Genomic DNA, 23244 nt, shown 5'->3' with positions numbered 1-23244 from the left:
GGATACACAGAATCAGGAACATTGTATAGTCAAGCTTTGCACCACGACCTAAAAGATATACAGTTCCCCGGCGGAAGTACACTGTTAATGTTCATAGATGACCTATTGTTGTCATCCCCAAGTGAAGCAGCATGCCACACAGACTCTGTCATACTATTGACTGCCCTTGCAAACAAAGGACACAAAGCGTCATTGCCAAAACTACAGTTTTGCAAAACCAGAGTAAAATACCTGGGACACACACTCGACGGTTCGAAACGGGTAATATCCCACACCCGAGTACAAGCTCTGCAAAACTGCCCCAATCCAAAATCAAAGACAGAAATGCTATCATTTTTGGGAGCAGCTAATTTTTGTCGCCAACACGTGTTCAACTACGCCGCATTAGACCAGCCTCTTCGTGCACTAACGTTATCTGACCAACCCAAACAGATCGCATGGACTCCGACACTACAACTTGCGTTCCAAGCAATGAAAGAAGCTTTAACCACAGCGCCCGGCCTTGGCATGCCAGACTACAGTATGGAATTCTCACTTTTTGCCGCAGAAAGAGAAGGCTATGCGACAGGGATCCTAGCCCAGAGAAATTGCGACAAGATGAGACCAATAGCATACTATTCACAAAGACTTGATAGTGTAGCCTTGGGGTATGCTCCGTGTCTACGGTCAGTTGCTGCAGCCGCGTTCTGCGTATCGAGAAGCGCCAACATTACTCTAGAACATCCAGTAACAGTCTACGTCCCACATTTTGTGTGTATTATTTTACAAAACGCAGCTACACAACACTTATCAGCATCCAGACACACTACATACACAGCGATCCTATTGGCAAACCCAAACTTGACCATAAAACGTGCACCGCCAATAAACCCAGCAAATTTTGTTCCCCTTTATGAGGATAACGAAATGTCACATAACTGTATTGATACAATCTCAGCTGTCACCTCACCCAGAGCCGACTTACAACAAACACCACTAGTTAACAGTGATCTAGTATATTATGTTGACGGTAGCGCGTCAAGACACACTAATGGATGTGATTTGAATGCTGGATACGCTGTTGTTGATGACCATGTGATGATTGAAAGTGCAAAACTACCTAATAATTGTTCAGCACAGGCAGCGGAGATCTTCGCTTTGACGAGAGCGTGCGTGTTGGCCAGGGGTAAGTCTGCTACAATTTTCACCGACTCAAGTTATGCGTTCAATGTAGTGCACAATGTGGGATTAATATGGAAACACAGAGGGTTCATTAAGACATCAGGCATTCCCATCAAACATGCTGTATTAGTCACTAACCTACTAGAGGTGTGTTTACTTCCTAAGCTATTGGCTGTTGTAAAATGTGTTGCACATTCTTCTTCTCCTTCTCTGGTTGCAAAGGGAAACGCCAGAGCGGATCACTGTGCCAAAAGGGCAGCGACCGTCCCCTCCCTGTTGGTAAAACAAATGGCTATCACAATCGCCAATGATAATACTCCCACTTTTGATCATGTCGTTTCATTACAGGCAGAGGCGACATCTGAGTGGCCAGTATGGACGTCAGCAGGTTGTTCCAAAATGCCAGACGGCATGTGGAAACATGCTGACGGTAGAGTTGTAGCTCCAAAACAACTCCTCCCCCTGTTAGTAAGATTAGCACATGGACTTAGCCACGTGTCAAAATTCGCAATGGTGGGCAGTATCACTTCACAGTGGCACGCGCCAGGTATCACCAGTTTAGCTCACCAATACTGCTCAAGATGTGTTGTATGCAATCAACACAATATAGGTAAAGCTATAAAGACTAGACGTGGCGCCCACCCACCACCTTGGGGACCATTTGTTAACATCCAAATGGATTTCATCCAATTAGAAAAAAGCATGGGATACCAGTACGCGCTAGTCTTAGTAGATATGTTCTCTAAATGGGTCGAAGTCTTCCCATGCAGACGCAACGACGCTCAAGCAGTAGCTAAGGTATTAGTCAGAGAAATAATTCCAAGATTCGGGTGTCCACACTCCATAAATTCAGACAGAGGTACGCACTTTACGGCACAACTGATAAACAACTTATCTACCGCATTAGGCATGAAAATACACCTGCACACACCCTACCACCCTGAAAGTGCAGGTGCGGTAGAAAGACAAAACTCAACCATCAAGAACCGTCTAGCTAAGACATGTACAGAGACAGGCCTTAAATGGCCCGACGCCCTCCCCTTAGTATTAATGCAAATGAGATCAATGCCAAACAGAGGAACAGGATTGTCACCTCACGAGATATTATTTGGACGTCCAATGTCGACACCAACCACAATGCTTCCCCCGTTATCACAAGTCCAGTTATTGCTAGCAGACGAAATTGCTATTAACTATTACAAAGCTTTGTGTGCCCAGATGAAGAGACTCCACCCCTTAGTGAGGCAGGCACAACCACAACCACCAACAACACCATGTCATGGATTGAACCCAGGTGACTATGTATATATAATGGTGTTCAAAAGAAAAAGTAAACTAAACCCCAGATGGTCTGGTCCATTTCAGGTGCTGCTAGTAACGGACACGGCAGTAAAGTGCGACGGAAAAGCATCCTGGATCCACGCATCCCACTGCAAAAGGGCAAATCTACCATGAGACCAATAACAATAGGAAAAATGACCACCAACTGGAACTGCTTAATCATCGCATGTGGCATAGCGGGATGCATTGTGTGGGCGACACTGGACGAACCTCAATCATGGACCAATGGGTTTAAGGGCGGTAAGGGGAAAGCAGTTGAACGCACCAAAAGATATGTTAACAGTCACCGCAACAACCTATATTTAAAGCTAAGCCAAGCAGTCGCACATTTTGCTAACCAATCAAATTGCTATGTATGCGGCTTAATACCCCATTCTACCGAAGATGGTTTTCCGTTAATGGGCCTCCCACTAACAGAATGCCACAAAGCCTCTCTAAACAAGTCCACAGGGACAGCTGAAAGCTGCACAAAATCAAACATGAAGATTCGACAAAGTCATGATACAAATGGAATACCAGTTTCTATTACCCCAGTGAAGTTTACAGAATGTGTATCTCAAAAGGGTTGGGGAAAGAATGTCGGGGTGTTGGAACATTGTGAAGTGCCCCAGACGACCCGCAAACGAAGAACGATATCCCCCCGGACCAGAGAAAATATCTACCCCATCCGCCAACAAAGATTAACACCACCCTGGGACAACATCCACCCTGTAAAGACACCACTGAAACCCACAACCAAAGAAACCCCCACCACCCAACGAACGACAACACCAGCACCGCCTGGGACCTACTGGATATGTGGCGCACAAGCTTACCCGTCCCTTCCACCCGGATGGAAAGGCACATGTGCATTAGGATATTTAGTGCCAGCCATGAGAGTGACACCGACCCTACCACAACACCCACTGACTAGAAAGACACGCCACGCAAATCACTTCCACACACATGACCGGGCCTGCAAGACATGCGACTTTTTCAGAGCACTAATCCCCTCCTATGGTGTGATGTCAGCCCTAGATCAAATCGCAGACCTATCCACACTGATAGAAGACTTAGCCAACACAGATGCTGAAGGACTGTCACTCGTCAGCAACGAATTGACATCAATCAGATTGATGACATTGCAGAACAGAGCAGCGCTGGACTTCCTGCTATCTAGTACTGGAGGAACATGTAAACTAATCGGTCAAGAATGCTGTGTCTACATACCTGCAAACGACAACATGACTATACCAAGCAGCATTGAACACCTGCACAACATCTCCAGAGCCGCACACATCCCCCCAACGTATACCATGTCCGATTGGATGACCGAGAAACTTGGTACAATAGGAGCAGTGGTAGTTCGGTACATTATGTATGCAGTAATAATATTTGTTATCCTAGTAGTGTGTGTGCATACTATAAAATTCGGAGTTGGATACATCACAAAAGTACTCTGCACAAGCCAACCCCCCCCGATAACCATGATGATCGCCACGACCATGAGAGAAGAAACGCAAGACGAACCCACCAACCCCCTCGCACCATACTTCCACAGATACGCACTAGAATCCACAATGCAGAACCTCTAAACCTTACTATTTTAATTCATTTATATTTCTTTTCATTTCTATAACATTCCTGTAAATTGTGTCATTCACTGAGCTGATGGTCATATTTGAATTAAGTCCTATTCCATTCATGTTTTTACCATTTTATCTCATTGTTTACTATTCTAATTCATTTTATATTTCTTTTCATTTCTTTATCCAACCTTTAAATGATGTATATTTTTACCGTTTTTACCATTTTATCTCATTGTTTACTATTCTAATTCATTTTATATTTCTTTTCATTTCTTTATCCAACCTTTAAATGATGTATATTTTTACCGTTTTATCTCATTGTTTACTATTTTAATTCATTTTATATCTCTCTTAAACATTCCTGTCATTCACTGAGCTGATGGTCATATTTGAATTAAGTCCTATTCCATTCATGTTTTTACCATTTTATCTCATTGTTTACTATTCTAATTCATTTTATATTTCTTTTCATTTCTTTATCCAACCTTTAAATGATGTATATTTTTACCGTTTTATCTCATTGTTTACTATTTTAATTCATTTTATATCTCTCTTAAACATTCCTGTAAATTGTGTCATTCACTGAGCTGATGGTCATATTTGATCTCTATGCCAACCTTTAAATGATTTTATATTTTACCATCGACCTGATGGTCATAGCCAGATGACAGTGTATATACTAAAGTAAAAGGTGTTGCCATCAAGTAAAAAGTAAAAGGGACGATATTCACAACCCTAAAAATACACATAGATCTTAACCCACACTGTATAAATACTGACATTTTACTTTGTTTATTTTATATTTCACCATATTCAAATTCATTTTATATTTACTTTCATTCCTTTAATTGTTTCATTTATTAATTCATTTTATATTTACTTTCATTCCTTTAATTGTTTATTTTATATTTCACCAAATTATCTCATTTATTAATTCATTTTATCATTCCTTTAAATTGTGTATCTCATGTGTTTACTATTTTATATTTATTTTCATTCATTGACCCTATGACCAAAATAGGTCACAACAAGTTTATAATTTTACTATTTTATCCCATTTATTATCTCATGTTATGCTGACCTTACCTATTCCAGTCATACATCTGAGAATACTTGTCCCAGCCACATTATAAAAGAGAAAAGGACCCAACTGTGGAATATATGTATGACGCCCCCTTCCTCCCCTCCCCTTCCCCCACTCCCCCCATTGTTCACCTGGTACTTAACTGCTCCCCCAACTGGGGAACGAGATCTTTTTACCTGACTGACGGAGCTGGTCTGTTTAGGTAAGATCTCCAGCCATATTCTCTATTGTTGTAATGATTTGATTTGATCTGGGTAATAAACCTTATTATCTGGACCCTCTGAGTGAGCAAGTCATTTGACTCTATTCCTATTTGAATACTATTATTATCCTACAGATGAGTGCGCTGCATATTAAATTCAGTGAAAATGTTCAGTTCAGTTCAATTCAGTTATTCTTTTTAATAGAATGGATCATTAAAATCAAAGGGTGTTGCACATAAATCTTAGTTCTATCTAGAGCTGCCGCGGTATTGATGTTTTCCTTACCGCACACATTTGCAGAATATTTCCTACCGCAGCGGTATTACCGCACACACACACAAAAAAAAAGTTTGAATGCATTTTTTTTGTAGTCTACTCTTTATATAGCATATAGCCTGCCTCTAGTCTAAATGTCTATCTTTAGAGGATGACTTTGCAGCATGAATATTGTTTGGGATTCGGCATGCACGCATTCGTTATTAAAAGTGAAACACGGATTTGTAATCTCCCTTCTGGTCGTGCGCCGTTCACTTTGTGTCGGTACCCCCCCGACCCTTTCTTCTTCTTATTATTATAACGTTACTACTTATGATTACAAAGGCATTCGATTTGTGGCATTAACGTTAGTATAGTTACACGTTCGTATTTACCGGACCATATCAAGGCAAGCGTTACTCAATTAATATCTAAGTTCCTTTCTTTGCTCAGAGCGTGCCGAGTTGTACCCATTCTGCGGTCTGTTAATAAAGTTTTCAATCAGACAAGTGTATAGAACGAAGGGCTTTTATTATAACATTTCGTTGCAGTAAAATCATTATGCCTCGTTCCCTGAGGAGCGACGGCGTCGGTAATCCACTCGGGTCTCCGGTGGGAGCTAACGTACTATTAGCCGTGTTGTGACTGAGCTCTGATCAATGGCTCATGGCTGAGATTCAGGAAGTAAAAGCACTGCAACTAATCAGTGGTCTGCAGTGTTTCATGTGACTTTTCTGGTACCCAATAGGGTCGCTTGGAATCTCGACAGAGAAGTAGGGTATATCTGCAGAGCCGCAAGCCCAACGAGAGCATAATAATAATAATAATAATAATATAATAAAAAACAGCGGTGATGCCGGTATTCAGCCCAACGCTGCGGTGGGCATGATGTAACAGCGATACCGCGGTAATACCGATACCGCGGCAGCTCTAGTTCTATCCATTACTTAAATTTCTTAATTCTCTTATATACTTTGATTCTATTGTCACCATGCATGCATGCCGGTTCTGGTTCATTGCTGGGTTAAGTACTTCTATTCTATTCACATATATGCTTACTACATATATCTATTATATTTCCATACATCCATATCTATAGCTATGTCCGCTCATCACAAACACGCAAACTATCTAACGCCTGTCCCTGTCTCCCTGTGAGTGGATGTCTCGTGGTGATGACCGGAGTGATGGACGTCCCGTGATGATGGCCGGGAGGATGTGATCCCCTCTACGCCGCCCCCATACCTCTGTCATCTGGATCTGGATCCGTCATCAGCTCTATTTTCAATCTTTCAAAATGTTCTTATATACCCTAGTAGTTGCTATTGCATGCACAATTTGCACATATTTGTGTTTCATTACACGTATAATGCTTAACTGTTTCGCCTGTTTTATTGCAACACTACTATCACCTAACATCTAAGAAGGGAGATCCCCCCTTGAACGGCCCTTCTAAGGTTTCTCTCCTCCACATTGCCTGTGGTGCATTTGTTTCTATTGCTAGTAGGTTTTAGTGAGTTTTTCCTTACCTTCGTGGGATGTCTGGGAGTGTTGCATTCGTTTATAATTCTTTTTTTGACTTCATGGTATTTTTGTTTTGTTCTTGATTTATTGTGATGTTTCTTCTTGACTTGTTTTACACATTCAGGGCCATTGGGATTAGACGGGGCCCACTCTATACAGCCAGCATATCATAACAAGGTTTCATTGTGCGTGAGGCTGTTTATAGAGCTAAATCTATACTTTATATTATTGCTATCTGTCCATTCTCATTGTCAATTGACACTATAAACCGTCCCTTCAATATGCCTTAAATAAATAATTTATTCATCAATACGTTCCAATTTTATAGCGTCTTGAATATGAACGTTATAGCAGAATGTTCTGGGGTATTTCCTGGAACTCGAGTTACAAGGCGCTAAGCTAATAACGTTAAATCGAATGGCGTTTTGGCCATAGACAAGCTAGAGATAAAACTCAAAATGCATATTGTCGGTATCATGGTCCACCATGAATGCATGAAAGGGGGGGGGCGGGGGACGTCGTTTCTGATTATTGATTACCAATAACGGCATTAGCCTCAGTAGCCCAATTCGCTGACTGCAGGGCTCCAGACTAACTTTTTTCACCACCGTCCCAGAACCGTCCCGAAATACAATTTTAACCGTCCCAAAGTGAATGTAACCGTCCCAAAAATCAAATGTAGTTTCTTTACTTTGGTTTTGTCGTCTATAGTGGTTATTGCCATAAGAAACACCATTCAGAGAAGGGGAGAATAAATTGATTTAGTCAAAAGGCTCCCATGGTGGAAAGATTTCACAAGAATAATTATGATTAACAATAAATGTAAAAAAAAAAAGTGTTTAACAAGGTGCTAGTATAGGGATATTTGGTCACGGTGCTGTTATAGTCAACCAATTGGAGCCATCTTGATTATTCCTTCCATAGGAAAATATATTTAAATGTATTTGTATTTTATTTCGTTTTAGTTTTTTTTGTTATTACAAATGTGTGTTTATGGTTGAAAATGTTAGAGATAAATAAAGATCAAATCAAATCTAACTGAATAAGTTATCCCTCTTCTAACAAGAAAGAAAAACGTAGTTTAGCTTTAAACTATATAATGTCATTGCGTCCAGAGATTCCACCTTTGATAACTAAAGTAATGACACTTGACTAGTAATGAAACATGTCCCTTAGATCGCGCTGTCCTCCTGAGTCCTGGTCGATATTGATAACTGCTGCTAAATTCCAGCGGGCCCTCCTCACTGAATATGGATTCATTGTGTAGCTGCAGAGTGAAGTTTGCCTATTAGCCTGTCGTCTATTTCTCCGCGTTCGTTTAGATAAATGTAACGTTATGCCAATTAACTCGCAATGGTAGTAACATTACGTGTTAGTATAGAATCGCATAGAAATCCTTTAATAATCAGTGGCACGTTAGTCAGTAACGTTAGCTAGCAATAAGCAGCTATAGAACGCGTCGATAACTGTATACAGTTCCAATAGACTAACATTACACTTCTGTGATTTAAATGTGTCCTCACCTTAGACTCAGGGGTAGTATTGCATTTTCTGGATGCAGTTCCCTGTTGGTCATTTTGGGTCTGTGTTTATCCTCTTCAAATAGCGCAGCATGTTTGCGGTGCTCTCGTCACTGAGAGGATGCCACAGTATAGCGCGCGTTTTTATTTTTTTTATAACATTCTGATCTTTCCGCGGTTCTTGTACAGTGGTCTCGTGCCGTGCGACTGTCAATTACCACCTGTCATTCACTGTGTCAACCAGGGACACCAGTGGAGAAAGCCTAGGCAGGAGAGATTTCCCTCACCTGTTAATCACGTTTTTCTTTTTTGATGAGAGATTCATTTGGGGTGTGACGCTGCTGCAACGCGACTGGCTGATGAGAGGTGGGTAGGAGTTTGATGCTGGATTAGCGTATGGCTGCATTGGGAGGCGGAGATAGTCATTGGATTTGGCAAATCACGCTACGTTTAGACTTCAGTGAACTTAGTCAGCACGAGACATTCACCATTTGACAGCAATAATGCGCGCACTGACAGTCGGCCAATTGACATTTCCTGTGAAAAAAAATCCTCTCCGTCCCGGTTGCGTCCCAGCAAAGATTTCTGTTCGTCCCAAATCAATATTTGATCGTCCCCGGGACGACGGGACATCGTTAGTCTCGAGCCCTGGCTGACTGGGTGTATGGCTATGAGAGCAAGGCCCGATCGGGCTGTAATTGACGTCAAATCTCTCTTACCTGTGGCCAGTTGGACTGCAAAAAGGATTTCCCAGTTATCGATCGCCATCTGGTAGATCCATATGTCCATTGGCTGATGCTATATTCCTTTACTGCATACTGAATTCAGCGTCCCAAAAACGATTCCAGGCGATCGGCTACACGCATAGCTTTAGGCTAACAGAAAAATCCATTCATAAAAAATAAAAATAAAACACCGGTCTGTAACAGGGAACACTGCATTATCGAGACAGCGGCCCTATGAGGATCTGGCCGGTAATGCACTTTTCCGAATTCCAAGAGTAGGGTAAATCTGCAGTGCCGCTCGGTGACATTGAGTAGGATATTACAATGGAATAAAAGCCAAAACAACCTAGCCACGTATATATATACGTGGTTGGCCCTTTAAGCATGGCGCCGAAACCCGTATATATACGTGGTTGGCCACGAATATGTTAAAGAAGACGTGTCCGGCCCATGGGGACATTAACGTGTGTTGTCGGGCCTTACAAATAAATTTGATTTGATTTGATTTGATTTGAAATAGGCACTTCAGATAATCCTTCAGAACGTTGATCGGCTCAGCTGACCGACAATAAATCAAAATGACACCATTCACCACCGTAGCCTATAATAAACACAATCAACCGATTTTCATAAATTAATTATAAAAAAATTATAATAATACAAATAATTATATATATATTTTTCGACTCTGACATGAAAATCGAATGTGGAGACTGGCACGTCTATTCAAAAATTCGAACTCATCCCTAGTACATTTATATTGGCTTCAACAGGACGCAAGGTACAGGTGTGTGAAGAAGAGAGCACATCTAGATCAGATGGTGTAACATCGCTAAACGCAAACCAGAGTCACTTCTGAGCCTGAGGAAACATGGTAATAAACATCGCTGTCAATATGATATACAATACAATATGATTATATGATTAGTGGAAAGAGGATTGTTGAAGCTGTTTTCTTATCATGTTGATGTGATTCATAGACATGTTGCTGCTTCAACTCTTACTGGACGCGGTCTATCATTCTGCGCTCAGATTTATTACTGGTGGCAGATATGATACACTGTGTCCTCTATGATAGATATGATACACTGTGTCCTTTATGATAGATATGATACAGTGTCCTTTATGATAGATATGATACACTGTGTCCTTTATGATATATGATACACTGTGTCCTTTATGATATATATGATACCCACCACTGTGTCCTTTATGATAGATATGATACACTGTGTCCTTTATGATAGATATGATACACTGTGTCCTTTATGATAGATATGATACACGGTGTCCTTTATGATATATATGATACACGGTGTCCTTTATGATAGATATGATACACTGTGTCCTTTATGATATATATGATACACTGTGTCCTTTATGATAGATATGATACTGTGTCGGGCGGCTACGTGGCGTAGTGGGCAAGGCGCTCGCCACGAATGACGGAGACGCTGGGCTTGCCTGTTCGAGCCCAGCGCTCCACATTGCTTTCAGTTTAGCTGGTCGTTCATACTAATACACATTGGCCGTATTAGGGGGTGGGAAACTGATGGGTGGGGATCGGGCGTTGTGGACAGCGACTCCTACAGGTCGGTTGGTGCGCCTGCGCAGTAGAATCAGGAAGTGTCGGGGGCAGCGTGAGCCTCCCACGCGTTACTCCTCGCCACTGAGAGATCGAGCAGCGCAGGTGAAAAGATGCGACTGCTGTTACCTCAAGTACCGGAGGGGACTTGTGCTATGTATGACTTAGTCCACATTGCAGCCGGCTTGTGGGAGGCAAGAAACAGCGTTCGTGACAGGGGAGGGTTGAATTGGATGATACGAAATTGGGATGGGAGAGAAAATATAGAAAATGGGAGAAAAAGTGGATAAAAAAAAAATATATATGATACTGTGTCCTTTATGAAAAGGCTGGATGGCCTTCTCTGGTTGAAAGGCATAACTATCATTGGTATGTGTTCATTTTGTTTTAAAGCCCTTGCTGGTAAACGTCCCTCTTTCTGTACAACACTGTTGGAATGGAATATGAATACACGTTCAGATGACTGGTTGGTTCTTAGGGTTCCTCCAGTTTGGTCTGAACTAGAAAAAACTGCTTTTTCCTTTGATGCTTCCAACACCTGAAACATCCTCCAACTGACTCTGAGGTTGAAGGTTCTTCCAACACCTGGAACGTCCTCCAACTGACTCTGAGGCTGAAGGTTCTTCCAACACCTGGAACGCCCTCCGACTGACTCTGAAGCTGAAGGTTCTTCCTTCTCTCGCTCCATTTAAAAGTATGATCTCCGACCACCGTGTGTCGACTTGTAACTGTAGCTGATGTTTTATTAATATGTATTCTTCTTATTTATTGTGACTATATATGTATGAAATTGCTGATAAACTGCGTCTTTGTTTTGTAAATGAGGGTAACCCCAGTGTCTCACAAGTTGAAATAAAGGTTTGAAATATAATCCAGGTAGGTGCATGGAAACCCCCCTATCAGCACCTTCAGAAGGGCCAGAGCCGACTCTACTTCCTCAGAAGGCTGAGATCATTCAATGTCTGTACAAGGATGTTGAGGATGGTCTATGAGTCGGTGGTAGCGGGCGCCTTCTTGTACGCTGTGACCTGCTGGGGCAGCGGACTGAGAGCAGTGGACACAACCAGGCTGGATAAGCTGGTCAGGAAGGCCAGCAGCGTGGTTGGGGTGGAGCTGGACTCCCTAGCGAGGGTGGCGGAGAGGAGGAACCTTGCTAAGCTCCAGGCCATCAGGGAAAACCCCTCCCACCCACTACACACAGACTTGGCTGACAGGAGGAGCATGTTCAGTGCTAGGCTCACTCTACCCAAATGCAGCACTGAACGGCACAGGAAGTCCCTCATTCCGACAGCCATCAGACTATACAATGCATCACTATGCCTCACTGCATCACTGAGCACAGAGTGACAGTTACCATCTTCCTGGACTCTTACTTTTGAAACAGCACTGTGCAATATTACACCTACTGTAGACCTCAGTATATTTTTACTGTATTTATTTACTGTATATTTTATTCCATTTTTATTCTACTCTTATCTTAGGCAATTTGATTTGTTTTGTTATTCTTATTCGTGACCTGTCCTGTCTAAATGTTTAATGTTGAGCGATTTGCAGTGTAATCAAATTTCCCTCGGGATAATAAAAGTATTTCTATTCTATTCTATTCTATTCACCACGTAGACGTACCCAGCGGCCCCACCAGCCGCAGCCCTGCCAGGGGGTTGAAGGGGCTCATCAAGGCTCCCAGGGCTCTGATCCAGATGGGGTGGGGCTGGTCCCGGTCCTCGGGGCGCTCCGGGAACCCCCAGGGCTCTACCAGGACCACCTGCTTCACCCTGCAGCAGAGGAGGGATACAGGACAGAGAGTAGTGATTCACCCTGCAGCAGAGGAGGGATACAGAGTAGTGCTTCACCCTGCAGCAGAGGAGGGATACAGGACAGAGAGTAGTGCTTCATCCTGCAGCAGAGGAGGGATACAGGACAGAGAGTAGTGCTTCATCCTGCAGCAGAGGAGGGATACAGAGAGTAGTGCTTCATCCTGCAGCAGAGGAGGGATACAGAGAGTAGTGCTTCATCCTGCAGCAGAGGAGGGACACAGGACAGAGAGTAGTGATTCACCCTGCAGCAGAGGAGGGATACAGAGTAGTGCTTCACCCTGCAGCAGAGGAGGGATACAGGACAGAGAGTAGTGCTTCACCCTGCAGCAGAGGAGGGATACAGAGAGTAGTGCTTCACCCTGCAGGAGAGGAGGGATACAGAGAGTAGTGCTTCATCCTGCAGCAGAGGAGGGATACAGGACAGAGTAGTGCTTCACCCTGCAGCAGAGGAGGGATACAGGACAGAGAGTAGTGCTTCACCCTGCAGACACACAAAGGAGACACACAAAGGAGACACACAAAGGAGACAGACAAAGGAAACACACAAATGAGACAGACAAATGAGACACACAAAGGAGACACACAGATACACACAAAGGAGACACACAAATGAGACACAGAAAGGAGACAGACAATGGAGACACACAAAGGACACACAAAGGAGACACACAAAGGAGACACACAAAGGAGACAGACAAAGGAGATACACAAAGGAGATACACAAAGGAGACACACAAAGGAGACAGACAAAGGAGACACACAAATGAGACACAGAAAGGAGACAAAGGAGACACACAAAGGAGACACAAAGGAGACACAAAGGACACACAAAGGAGACACACAAAGGAGACAGACAAAGGAGACACACAAAGGAGAGACAAAGGAGACACAAAGGAGACACAAAGGAGACAGATGAAGGAGACACACAAAGGAGACACACAACGGAGACACACAAAGGAGACACACACAGGAGACACACAGAGGAGACACATAGATACACACACAGATACACACAAAGGAGACACACAAAGGAGACACACAAAGGAGACAGACGAAGGAGACACACAAAGGAGACACACAAAGGAGACAGACGAAGGAGACACACAAAGGAGACAGACAAAGGAGACACAACGGAGACACAACGGAGACACACAAAGGAGACATACGAGGGAGACACACAAAGGAGACACGCAAAGGAGACACACAAAGAAGACACACAAAGGAGACAGACAAGGGAGACACAAAGGAGACAGACGAAGGAGACAGACGAAGGAGACAGACAAAGGATACACAAAGGAGACACACAAAGGAGACAGACAAGGGAGACACAAAGGAGACAGACAAAGGAGACACAAAGGAGACACACAAAGGAGACAGACGAAGGAGACATACAAAGGATACACAAAGGAGACACACAAAAGGAGACAGACCAAGCCAGAGTCACACCACTCATAAAAAAAACAACCATGAACCCCACGGTCGTCCTGTCTCTCTTCTCTCCTTCCTTTCTAAAACACTTGAACGTGCTGTATCCAACCAACTCACTGCTTATCTCTTACAGAATGACCTCCTAGACCCTAATCAGTCAGGCTTCAGGACTGGTCACTCCACAGAAACGGCCCTCATAGCGGTCACAGAGGCACTTCACTTGGCAAAAGTGAAAGGCCTCTCCTCCTGATTCTCCTAGACCTATCTCCAGCTTTCGACACAGTCAACCATCAGATCCTCCTCACGTCCCTCGCAGGAATGGGAGTGGCTGGCTCTGTGCTGACATGGCTGACATCATACCTCAATGACCGCTCCTACTAAGTGTCATGGAGAGGGACCCTGTCGGCCACCCGCCCCCTGCGGACGGGTGTCCCCCAGGGCTCGGTCCTAGGTCCCCTTCTCTTCTCCCTCTACACTAAATCTCTGGGTAACATTATCATGTCTCATGCCTTCTCGTATCATTGTTATGCCGATGATTATGGATGGGTACCGAATTCTGTACTTTTAAAGGTACCTACCAAAACACGTCGGTACTACCGAGTATCGATTCATGTGAGATCCGCCGGTGCGAACTTTCGGTACAATGCGCAAAAAATAAATAATCCGATGAAGTCACGTTTTGTTGACCGCAAAAACCAAACCGCACGTTAAGGCACAATACATGTTTTCAAACTCTCTTTGGGTGATTGCAATTCATGGGGACTGGGGAGTATATGTCTCTGATATCTATCTTGGTAGTGGGCAGGTTGTTAGAAAGTGTAGCTCAGTTTCCACATCTGCTCTGTCTGACATGGCTGTTAGCCACAGAGCGTCTTTAGAGGAGAGGAGATTGAATCCGGGACACAATGGGACATGGCTCTGTTCATGGTCACGAATGGATTCCAGCTTCATTTATTTACTACAGATGACAAACGTGTTGTTCTGTTTTTCTTTTTTACATACTTGCGCCACACGGAACAACTGATCACTACAGCCCAGCATCATATTACTGTAGCCAGTCTCTTGAAACACTACTGTCTATCTCCAAACTTCCACTCCTCTCGAAACGTTCTTTTGTTATGTGCTCGCGCTGCCGCAGTGGGTTTTATTTTTAGCGGTCGGCTTACTCCTTCGATAGTTTCACATATTTGTAACCCGTTTAACGTTCTTAAGCTGATGTTAGCTAACCATCGGACATAACGTTAGCTCCTAGGGCTACAGTGCAAGCCGGCACAACTCAGGACAGAAGAGTAGAGGATGTGACGTCGGTAAACAAGCCACACACACACCGCAGAACGGGTCTACTCTTCTCCAAAGCGGGGAAGAAGCACACAGTGAGTGTGGAGCGAAAATAACTGCTAGAATACTCAATCAGCAGCAGAGTAGTTCATTGCTGCTAGATTGTTTGTTTGTTTAATCAGTTGTAAAATACTTTACATCAGTAAGATGTAAATAATAATAAAGTAATAATAATACATTATTTATTTATTAAATATTAAGTTTGGAATTTTCTTTTTTTTACAACTGAGGTAGGTAGATGAAATGTTTAGAGACTAAAGTACCGAAAAAATGTACCGTTGGGTACCGGTATCGATTCACAGGTACCGGTACCGGTATCGGTTCAAATGTGAACGGTACACATCCCTACCGATGATACTCAACTCTTCCTCTCCTTCCCTCCATCAGATATCCACGTCTCTGAGCGGATCTCGGCCTGGCTGTCTGACATCTCCGCCTGGATGACGACCAACCACCTCAAACTGAACCTAAGCAAAACAGAATTGCTCCACCTGCCGGCCAAATCCTCCCCCCTGACGACCTTTCCATCAGTCGAGAATGCAGCTGTGACCGTGTCCCAAACTGTCTGGTTGGATGGTGTATTGTACTTGTGCTGTATAATGACAATACATTTTAATCTAATCTCATTTTGAAATCGCTACGCTGCCTATGGACACGACAGTGGCAGACAGCTTCGGAGGTGTGGCATTGCACCATGCTGATCCACTCAACAGGTAGCGATTTCAAAATGAGATTCGATTCAAATATATTGTATATATATATATATGTATATATATTTGAACCTGGGACCATAGGATCCACAGCCAGCGGACTAACCAGTTGAGCTAAACAGCCAGACGTTAACTATGAGTGACTAATCCAATCCAAGTGCCAATTGCGCTTGCCGTCCAGTATTAGCATTAATAAATCAGATGTCATGCTAATATGTCATGTTCTACAGTAGGACTTACTACTATGATACCCATTAAAACAGTCATTCGAATAATAGAAGCCTACTTTGCTGGAACGATTCATTTCAAACGTATACAGTGTGCGTGTGTGTGCTTCTGTGTGTGCGCTCGCACGTTGAGGTTCGCTAAGCCTTTCTCCACGCATTTCTGGAGCATTTCTTTATCCACTATGGTTGGATGGTGTATTGTACTTGTGCTGTATCATAACAATACACTTGAATCAAATCTCGTTTTGAGATCAGTCGCAAATCGCTTCCTGTTGAATGGATCGGTTGAGTGCAATGCCGACCCTCTACTTTCCCCCGTTTACTCGTCTTCACAGCCTAGAATATGACATGCCCACTGATGATGTCACGGTTCGCGAGGAAAAACCAACTATTTTTCGGTGCCAGCTGAGCACCGATTTATCACGTTCTGAACCAATTAATCCCGGTGTGAACGCGGCGGCCGGTGCGAGATTACGTTCGGGAACCGGCTCCAGCACGGGGCCCGGCTGGTGTGAAAGGCCTCACAGTAGCCTCCCTACTGGTGCTCATAGGAAATAAACCCCCAGATGCTTAGACCTAACAATCTGTTTATCATCCAGCACAGACCAAAAGAAAACACACCATAAAATAGTATAAAAGCCTACCCTCTGGGTATTGCACCTCTTTCATGCTACATGTTAGGGCTGAGCCCAAACGTTCGGACCTTCGTTCGTTACGTTGGCATTCGAATTCTAAATCAAGATTTGAATTTTTTATTTTTAATAAAAAGAAATAATAAGAAATAATAATTAAAAAAAGTCTCATTTAATCAGACTAATGACTTTATTCTAATTGAGGGTTTAGTTTGAGGATATTTATAAAAAAAAAGAAAAAATTATGCAATTTCTTGATTCAGATTTTTTTTTATCATGGATTAACAACTTTCAATGGGAATGGTTGATTTGAATTCCAAGGATTTTTTAAGTACCTTGTTAAAAGAAATGGGCTATTTTCAAGGAATCCCAGAGTCCGTGCACCTGTGTAATGAATAGAAATATCGCATAAAAGAAATAACGATCAAATAACGTATTATACGTGGTTGGCGTTCAACGGTTGTCGGACAAACGCGTATATAATCGTTGTTGGCGGCCAATGAGTTAAACATCAACACTAGCTAAACATCAGGGGCCCCCCGTTCCCCGTACGTGGCTAACTGAGTTTTTTGGGACAAAAATCAAGCACTTCAAGGACCTTGTGCTCGAGGGCGGCTGGGTGGCGCAGCGGACATTGCGCTCGTCACCAACGCGAAAGACACCGGGTTTGAATCCGGCTGTCGGCGTTGCCTCTGGCTTGGGCCGGCCGTCATACTGGCTCAATTGGCAGAGTCAGCGGAAGGGGAGTCGATGGGTTGTAATCTGGACGTTGTGGACAGCGACTCCTACAGGTCGGTTGGGGGACGCCTGCACAGCAGAGACAGGAAATGGCGGGGGTAGTGTGAGCCTCCCACACGTTACACCTCGCCAATGAGAGTTCGAGCTGCTGCGGTGAAAAGATGCGACAGGCTGCCTCCTTGTGTACCGGAGGGGACACGCGATGCAAGGCTTCTATCCTCCCTACAACCGACCAGTGGGGGGCATATGCGAGCAACGTTCAAGACAAGGGAGGGGAGAATTGGAAACAGCGAAATTGGGATGGGAGAAAAATAGAAAATAAGGAGAAAAAGTGGATAAAAAAAAAGGGACCTTGTGCTTGAACCCTGATCACACCTACCTCTCGGGATGCCTCAGTGAGTAGCACATCGCCAGGTAGCCTCCCAGGTGAACCCTGATCATCACACCTACCTCCCGGGATGCCTCAGTGAGTAGGACATCGCCAGGTAGCCTCCCAGGTGAACCCTGATCATCACACCTACCTCCCGGGATGCCTCAGTGAGTAGGACGTCGCCAGGTAGCCTCCCAGGTTGTGTCCCAGCAGGATCATGGTCTCCAGCCCCACCTGGCTCCTCCACTGCTCTATGGCCTCCACAAACTGCTCCTCGGCTCCCCGGGCGTCCGTGGGGAACAGGGGTCTGCTGCTCTGACCGAAGCCCAGGAGGTCCAGGGCGTAGAGGGGCCGGCGCTGGGAGAGGGCGTCCAGGTTGAGCGCCCAGAGGCCCAGGCCACCGGCCAGCCCGTGGAGCAGGACCACGGGGGTTCTGCCGCCTTTAACGCCGTCGCCGCCGGTGACCTTCAGGGTCCAGAGGGCGTTGCCGTGGGAGATGTGGACGAACTGTCTGGAGAAGCTGCTGTCTATGCCTGGGTGAGGGGGGGAGAGGGAGAGGGAGAGGGGGGGGGGGAGGGAGAGGGGGGGGGGGGGGAGGGGGGGTGAGAGAGGGGTGAGGGGGGAGGAGAGAGGGGGGAAGGGGAGAGGGGGGGGAGAGAGGGATGAGGGGGGAGGAGAGAGGGGAGGGAGAGAGGGGGAGAGGGGGGAGGAGAGAGGGGTGAGGGAGAGGGGTGGGGGAGAGGGAGAGGGGGGGGGGAGAGGGGGGGTGAGAGAGGGGTGAGGGGGGAGGAGAGAGGGGGGAGGGGAGAGGGGGGGAGAGAGGGGTGAGGGGGGAGGAGAGGGAGAGGGAGAGGGGGGTGAGAGAGGGGGGGTGAGAGAGGGGGGAGGGGAGAGGAGAGAGGGGGGAGGGGAGAGGGGGGGAGAGAGGGGTGAGGGGGGAGGAGAGAGGGGAGGGAGAGAGGGGGAGAGGGGGGAGGAGAGAGGGGTGAGGGAGAGGGGTGAGGGGGGAGAGGGGGGAGGAGAGAGGGGGGAGGGAGAGGGAGAGGGGGAGGGGGGAGGGGAGAGGGGGGAGGGAGAGGGGGGTGAGAGGGGTGAGGGAGAGGAGAGAGGGGTGAGAGGGGTGAGAGGAGAGAGGGGTGAGAGAGAGGGGTGAGGGGAGAGAGGGGTGAGGGGAGAGAGGGGTGAGGGAGAGAGGGGTGAGGGGAGAGAGGGGTGAGGGGAGAGAGGGGTGAGGGAGAGGTGGGAGGGGTGAGGGAGAGGTGAGAGAGGGAGAGGAGAAAGGGAGATGTGGGAGGAGGGGGGTGAGGGTGAGGGAGAGGAAAGAGGGAGAGAGAGAGGGGTGAGAGGAGAGAGAGGTGAGAGGAGAGAGGGGTGAGTGAGAGGTGGGAGGAGATAGGAGAGAGGGGTGAGGGAGAGGGTGGAGGAGAGAGGGGAGGAGAGAGGGGTGAGGGAGGGTGAGAGAGAGAGAGAGGGGTGAGGGAGAGGGGGGAGGAGAGAGGGTGAGGGAGAGGTGGGAGGAGAGAGGGGAGGAGAGAGGGGTGAGGGAGGGTGAGAGAGAGAGACGGGTGAGGGAGAGGGGGGAGGAGAGAGGGAGAGGGGGGAGGAGAGAGGGTGAGGGAGAGGTGGGAGGAGAGAGGGGAGGAGAGAGGGGTGAGGGAGGGTGAGAGAGAGAGAGAGAGGGGGGAGGAGAGAGGGAGATGGGGGAGGAGAGAAGGTGAGGGAGAGGTGGGAGGAGAGAGGGGAGGAGAGAGGGGGGAGGGAGAGGGGGAGGAGAGAGGTGTCAGGAGGTAGAGAGAGAGAGACAGACAGATAGACAGAAACAACAAGTGTTGGTGTTTAGCTAGTGTTGATGTTTAGCTAGTGTTGGTGTTTAGCTAGTGTTGGTGTTTAGCTATTGTTGGTGTTTAGCTAGTGTTGATGTTTAGCTAGTGTTGGTGTTTAGCTAGTGTTGATGTTTAGCTAGTGTTGGTGTTTAGCTAGTGTTGATGTTTAGCTAGTGTTGGTGTTTAGCTAGTGTTGATGTTTAGCTAGTGTTGGTGTTTAGCTAGTGTTGGTGTTTAGCTAGTGTTGATGTTTAGCTAGTGTTGGTGTTTAGCTAGTGTTGATGTTTAGCTAGTGTTGGTGTTTAGCTAGTGTTGATGTTTAGCTAGTGTTGGTGTTTAGCTAGTGTTGATGTTTAGCTAGTGTTGATGTTTAGCTAGTGCTGATGTTTAGCTAGTGTTGGTGTTTAGCTAGTGTTGGTGTTTAGCTAGTAGGGGTGTAACGGTCCACAGAAGCCACAGTTCGGTACGTACCTCGGTATTGGGGTCACGGTTCGGTACGAGTTCGGTACAACAGAAAACAAATATGTATAATTATTATTATTAATATTATTTTTTTTTATTTTTTTTATATATTATATTTATGATAATTATTATAATTATTAAATAGAATAATTTTCTATAGGAAAAGTATGTTTATTTTTTTTATTTAATCAGCTGTGCCTGTGAGTCCGGCAATGTATGGGGCTGCGGCACTGCAGATTTACCCTACTCGAGTCCGGCGGGGGAGAATGTTGGTGTGTTTGTTGGTGCGTTTCTTTCCATTGGTTTCATTTGGTTAACATTATTGGGCGAACAAGAAAACGAAAGAAAACTGTAAAATTGTAATGATGACCCTGCAGCTGTTCCAATGTAAATGTGCCTCGGTGTGCCCGGCGACGCGCGCTGTTCACGCACGGACCTCGCGAGTGCCTGCATGTGCGACTGGTGTGTTTGCGCTGTAAAGAGGGAAGGCTCCTCTGTGCGGCGCGAGGGAAGGCTCCTCTGAGCCGCGCGAGGGAAGGCTCCGAGGCGTATCCTTCGTATGGCTCTACGTACCGCAACGTGACGGCCGTACCGGAAATTCGCGGGACGAATACATGTACCGTTACACCCCTATTAGCTAGTGTTGATGTTTAGCTAGTGTTGATGTTTAGCTAGTGTTGATGTTTAGCTAGTGTTGATATTTAGCTAGTGTTGATATTTAGCTAGTGTTGATATTTAGCTAGTGTTGATGTTTAGCTAGTGTTGGTGTTTAGCTAGTGTTGGTGTTTAGCTAGTGTTGGTGTTTAGCTAGTGTTGATGTTTAGCTAGTGTTGGTGTTTAGCTAGTGTTGATATTTAGCTAGTGTTGATGTTTAGCTAGTGTTGGTGTTTAGCTAGTGTTGATGTTTAGCTAGTGTTGATATTTAGCTAGTGTTGATGTTTAGCTAGTGTTGGTGTTTAGCTAGTGTTGATGTTTAGCTAGTGTTGATGTTTAGCTAGTGTTGATATTTAGCTAGTGTTGATGTTTAGCTAGTGTTGGTGTTTAGCTAGTGTTGATGTTTAGCTAGTGCTGATGTTTAGCTAGTGTTGATGTTTAGCTAGTGTTGATATTTAGCTAGTGTTGATGTTTAGCTAGTGTTGGTGTTTAGCTAGTGTTGATGTTTAGCTAGTGTTGATGTTTAGCTAGTGTTGGTGTTTAGCTAGTGTTGATGTTTAGCTAGTGTTGATGTTTAGCTAGTGTTGATATTTAGCTAGTGTTGATGTTTAGCTAGTGTTGATGTTTAGCTAGTGTTGGTGTTTAGCTAGTGTTGATGTTTAGCTAGTGTTGATGTTTAGCTAGTGTTGGTGTTTAGCTAGTGTTGATGGTTAGCTAGTGTTGATGTTTAGCTGGTGTGGCCAACCACGTACATATACGTGTTTCGGATCCAACGCTAGAGGGCCACGTGTATATATACGTGGTAAGGTTGTTTTGGCTTTTATTCCATTGTAATATCCTACTCAATGTCACCGAGCGGCACTGCAGATTTACCCTACTCTTGGAATTCGGAAAAGTGCATTACCGGCCAGATCCTCGTAGGGGCGCTGTCTCGATAATGCAGTGTTTTTTGTTAGCCTAAAGCTATGCGTGTAGCCGATCGCCTGGAATAGTTTTTGGGACGCTGAATTCAGTATGCAGTAAAGGAATATAGCATCAGCCAATGGACATATGGATCTACCAGATGGCGATCGATAACTGGGAAATCCTTTTTGCAGTCCAACCAGCCACAGGTAAGAGCGATTTGACGTCAATTTCAGCCTGGTCGGGCCTTGTTCTCATAGCCATCCACCCGGTCAGCGAATGAGGCTACTGAGGCTAATGCAGTTATTGGTAATCAATAATCAGAAACAACGCCCCCCCCCCCCCCTTTCATGCATGCATGGTGGACTATGATACCGATAAAATGCATTTAGATTTTTAGCTCTAGCTTGTCTATAGCCGAAACGGCATCCGATTTAACGTTATTAGCGTAGCGCCTTGTAACTCGCCTTCCAGGAAATATACCAGACCAATCCCATATAACGCTTATATTCACGAGGCTATAAAATGGGAACATATTGATCAAAAAATTATTTATTTAAGGCATATTGAAGGGACGGTTTATCGTGTCAATTGACAATGACAATGGACAGATAGCAATAATATAAAGTATAGATTTAGCTCTACAAACAGCCTCACGCACAATGAAACCTTGTTATTAGGGATGCTCGATATTGGCTTTTTTACCCATACCGATATTGTCCAACTCTTAATTTCCGATACCGATATCAACCGATACGATATATGCAGGATCCCCCCCCCCCCCCCCCCAAAAACGGAATAATTTCAGGTAATTAACATTATATCTCTTGTTGTGGAATTAACACAACATTATGCATACTTTTGACAATAAATAAAATCTGAATTTGTTCTTACTTGCTTGCCTGGGTAAATAAAGGTTATAGAAATATTTTCCGATATCACATTTTAATGTCAATATCGGCCGATAATATCGGTAGGCCGATAATATCGGACATCCCTACTTGTTATGATAAGCTGGCCGTATAGAGTGAGATTAGAAACGGATCCCAGTGTTAAAGATAATTATAAAACAATACATCGAGGGGCTCAGCGTCTCTCATTGTAAACTGACAGACCTCAGAGGCTAATAAATCTGTTTATAGATACAGTGTCACAAGGTCACAGGACATTGAAAGA

The 23244-nt window shown here is 44.9% G+C and overlaps 1 protein-coding gene across 1 annotated transcript in view; it reads right to left on the bottom strand.

The window, feature by feature from the left end:
- The window catches only part of abhd5a (abhydrolase domain containing 5, lysophosphatidic acid acyltransferase a), a gene marked incomplete at both ends in the record, with an annotated part of 49501 nt that overhangs the window by 11464 nt on the left and 14793 nt on the right, over positions 1-23244 (bottom strand). Inside the window, 2 exons of the mRNA XM_084308330.1 lie at positions 12593-12741; positions 18378-18759. Coding sequence (XP_084164456.1) covers positions 12593-12741; positions 18378-18759 — 531 coding nt within the window. The remainder of the gene's footprint in view (positions 1-12592; positions 12742-18377; positions 18760-23244) is intronic.

Source organism: Notolepis coatsorum, assembly GCF_963971535.1.
Source record: "Notolepis coatsorum genome assembly, chromosome: 2".
Taxonomy (NCBI): domain Eukaryota; kingdom Metazoa; phylum Chordata; class Actinopteri; order Aulopiformes; family Paralepididae; genus Notolepis; species Notolepis coatsorum.
Note: the sequence above shows the minus strand (reverse complement) of the source record. Positions and strands in the feature narration are given on the sequence as shown.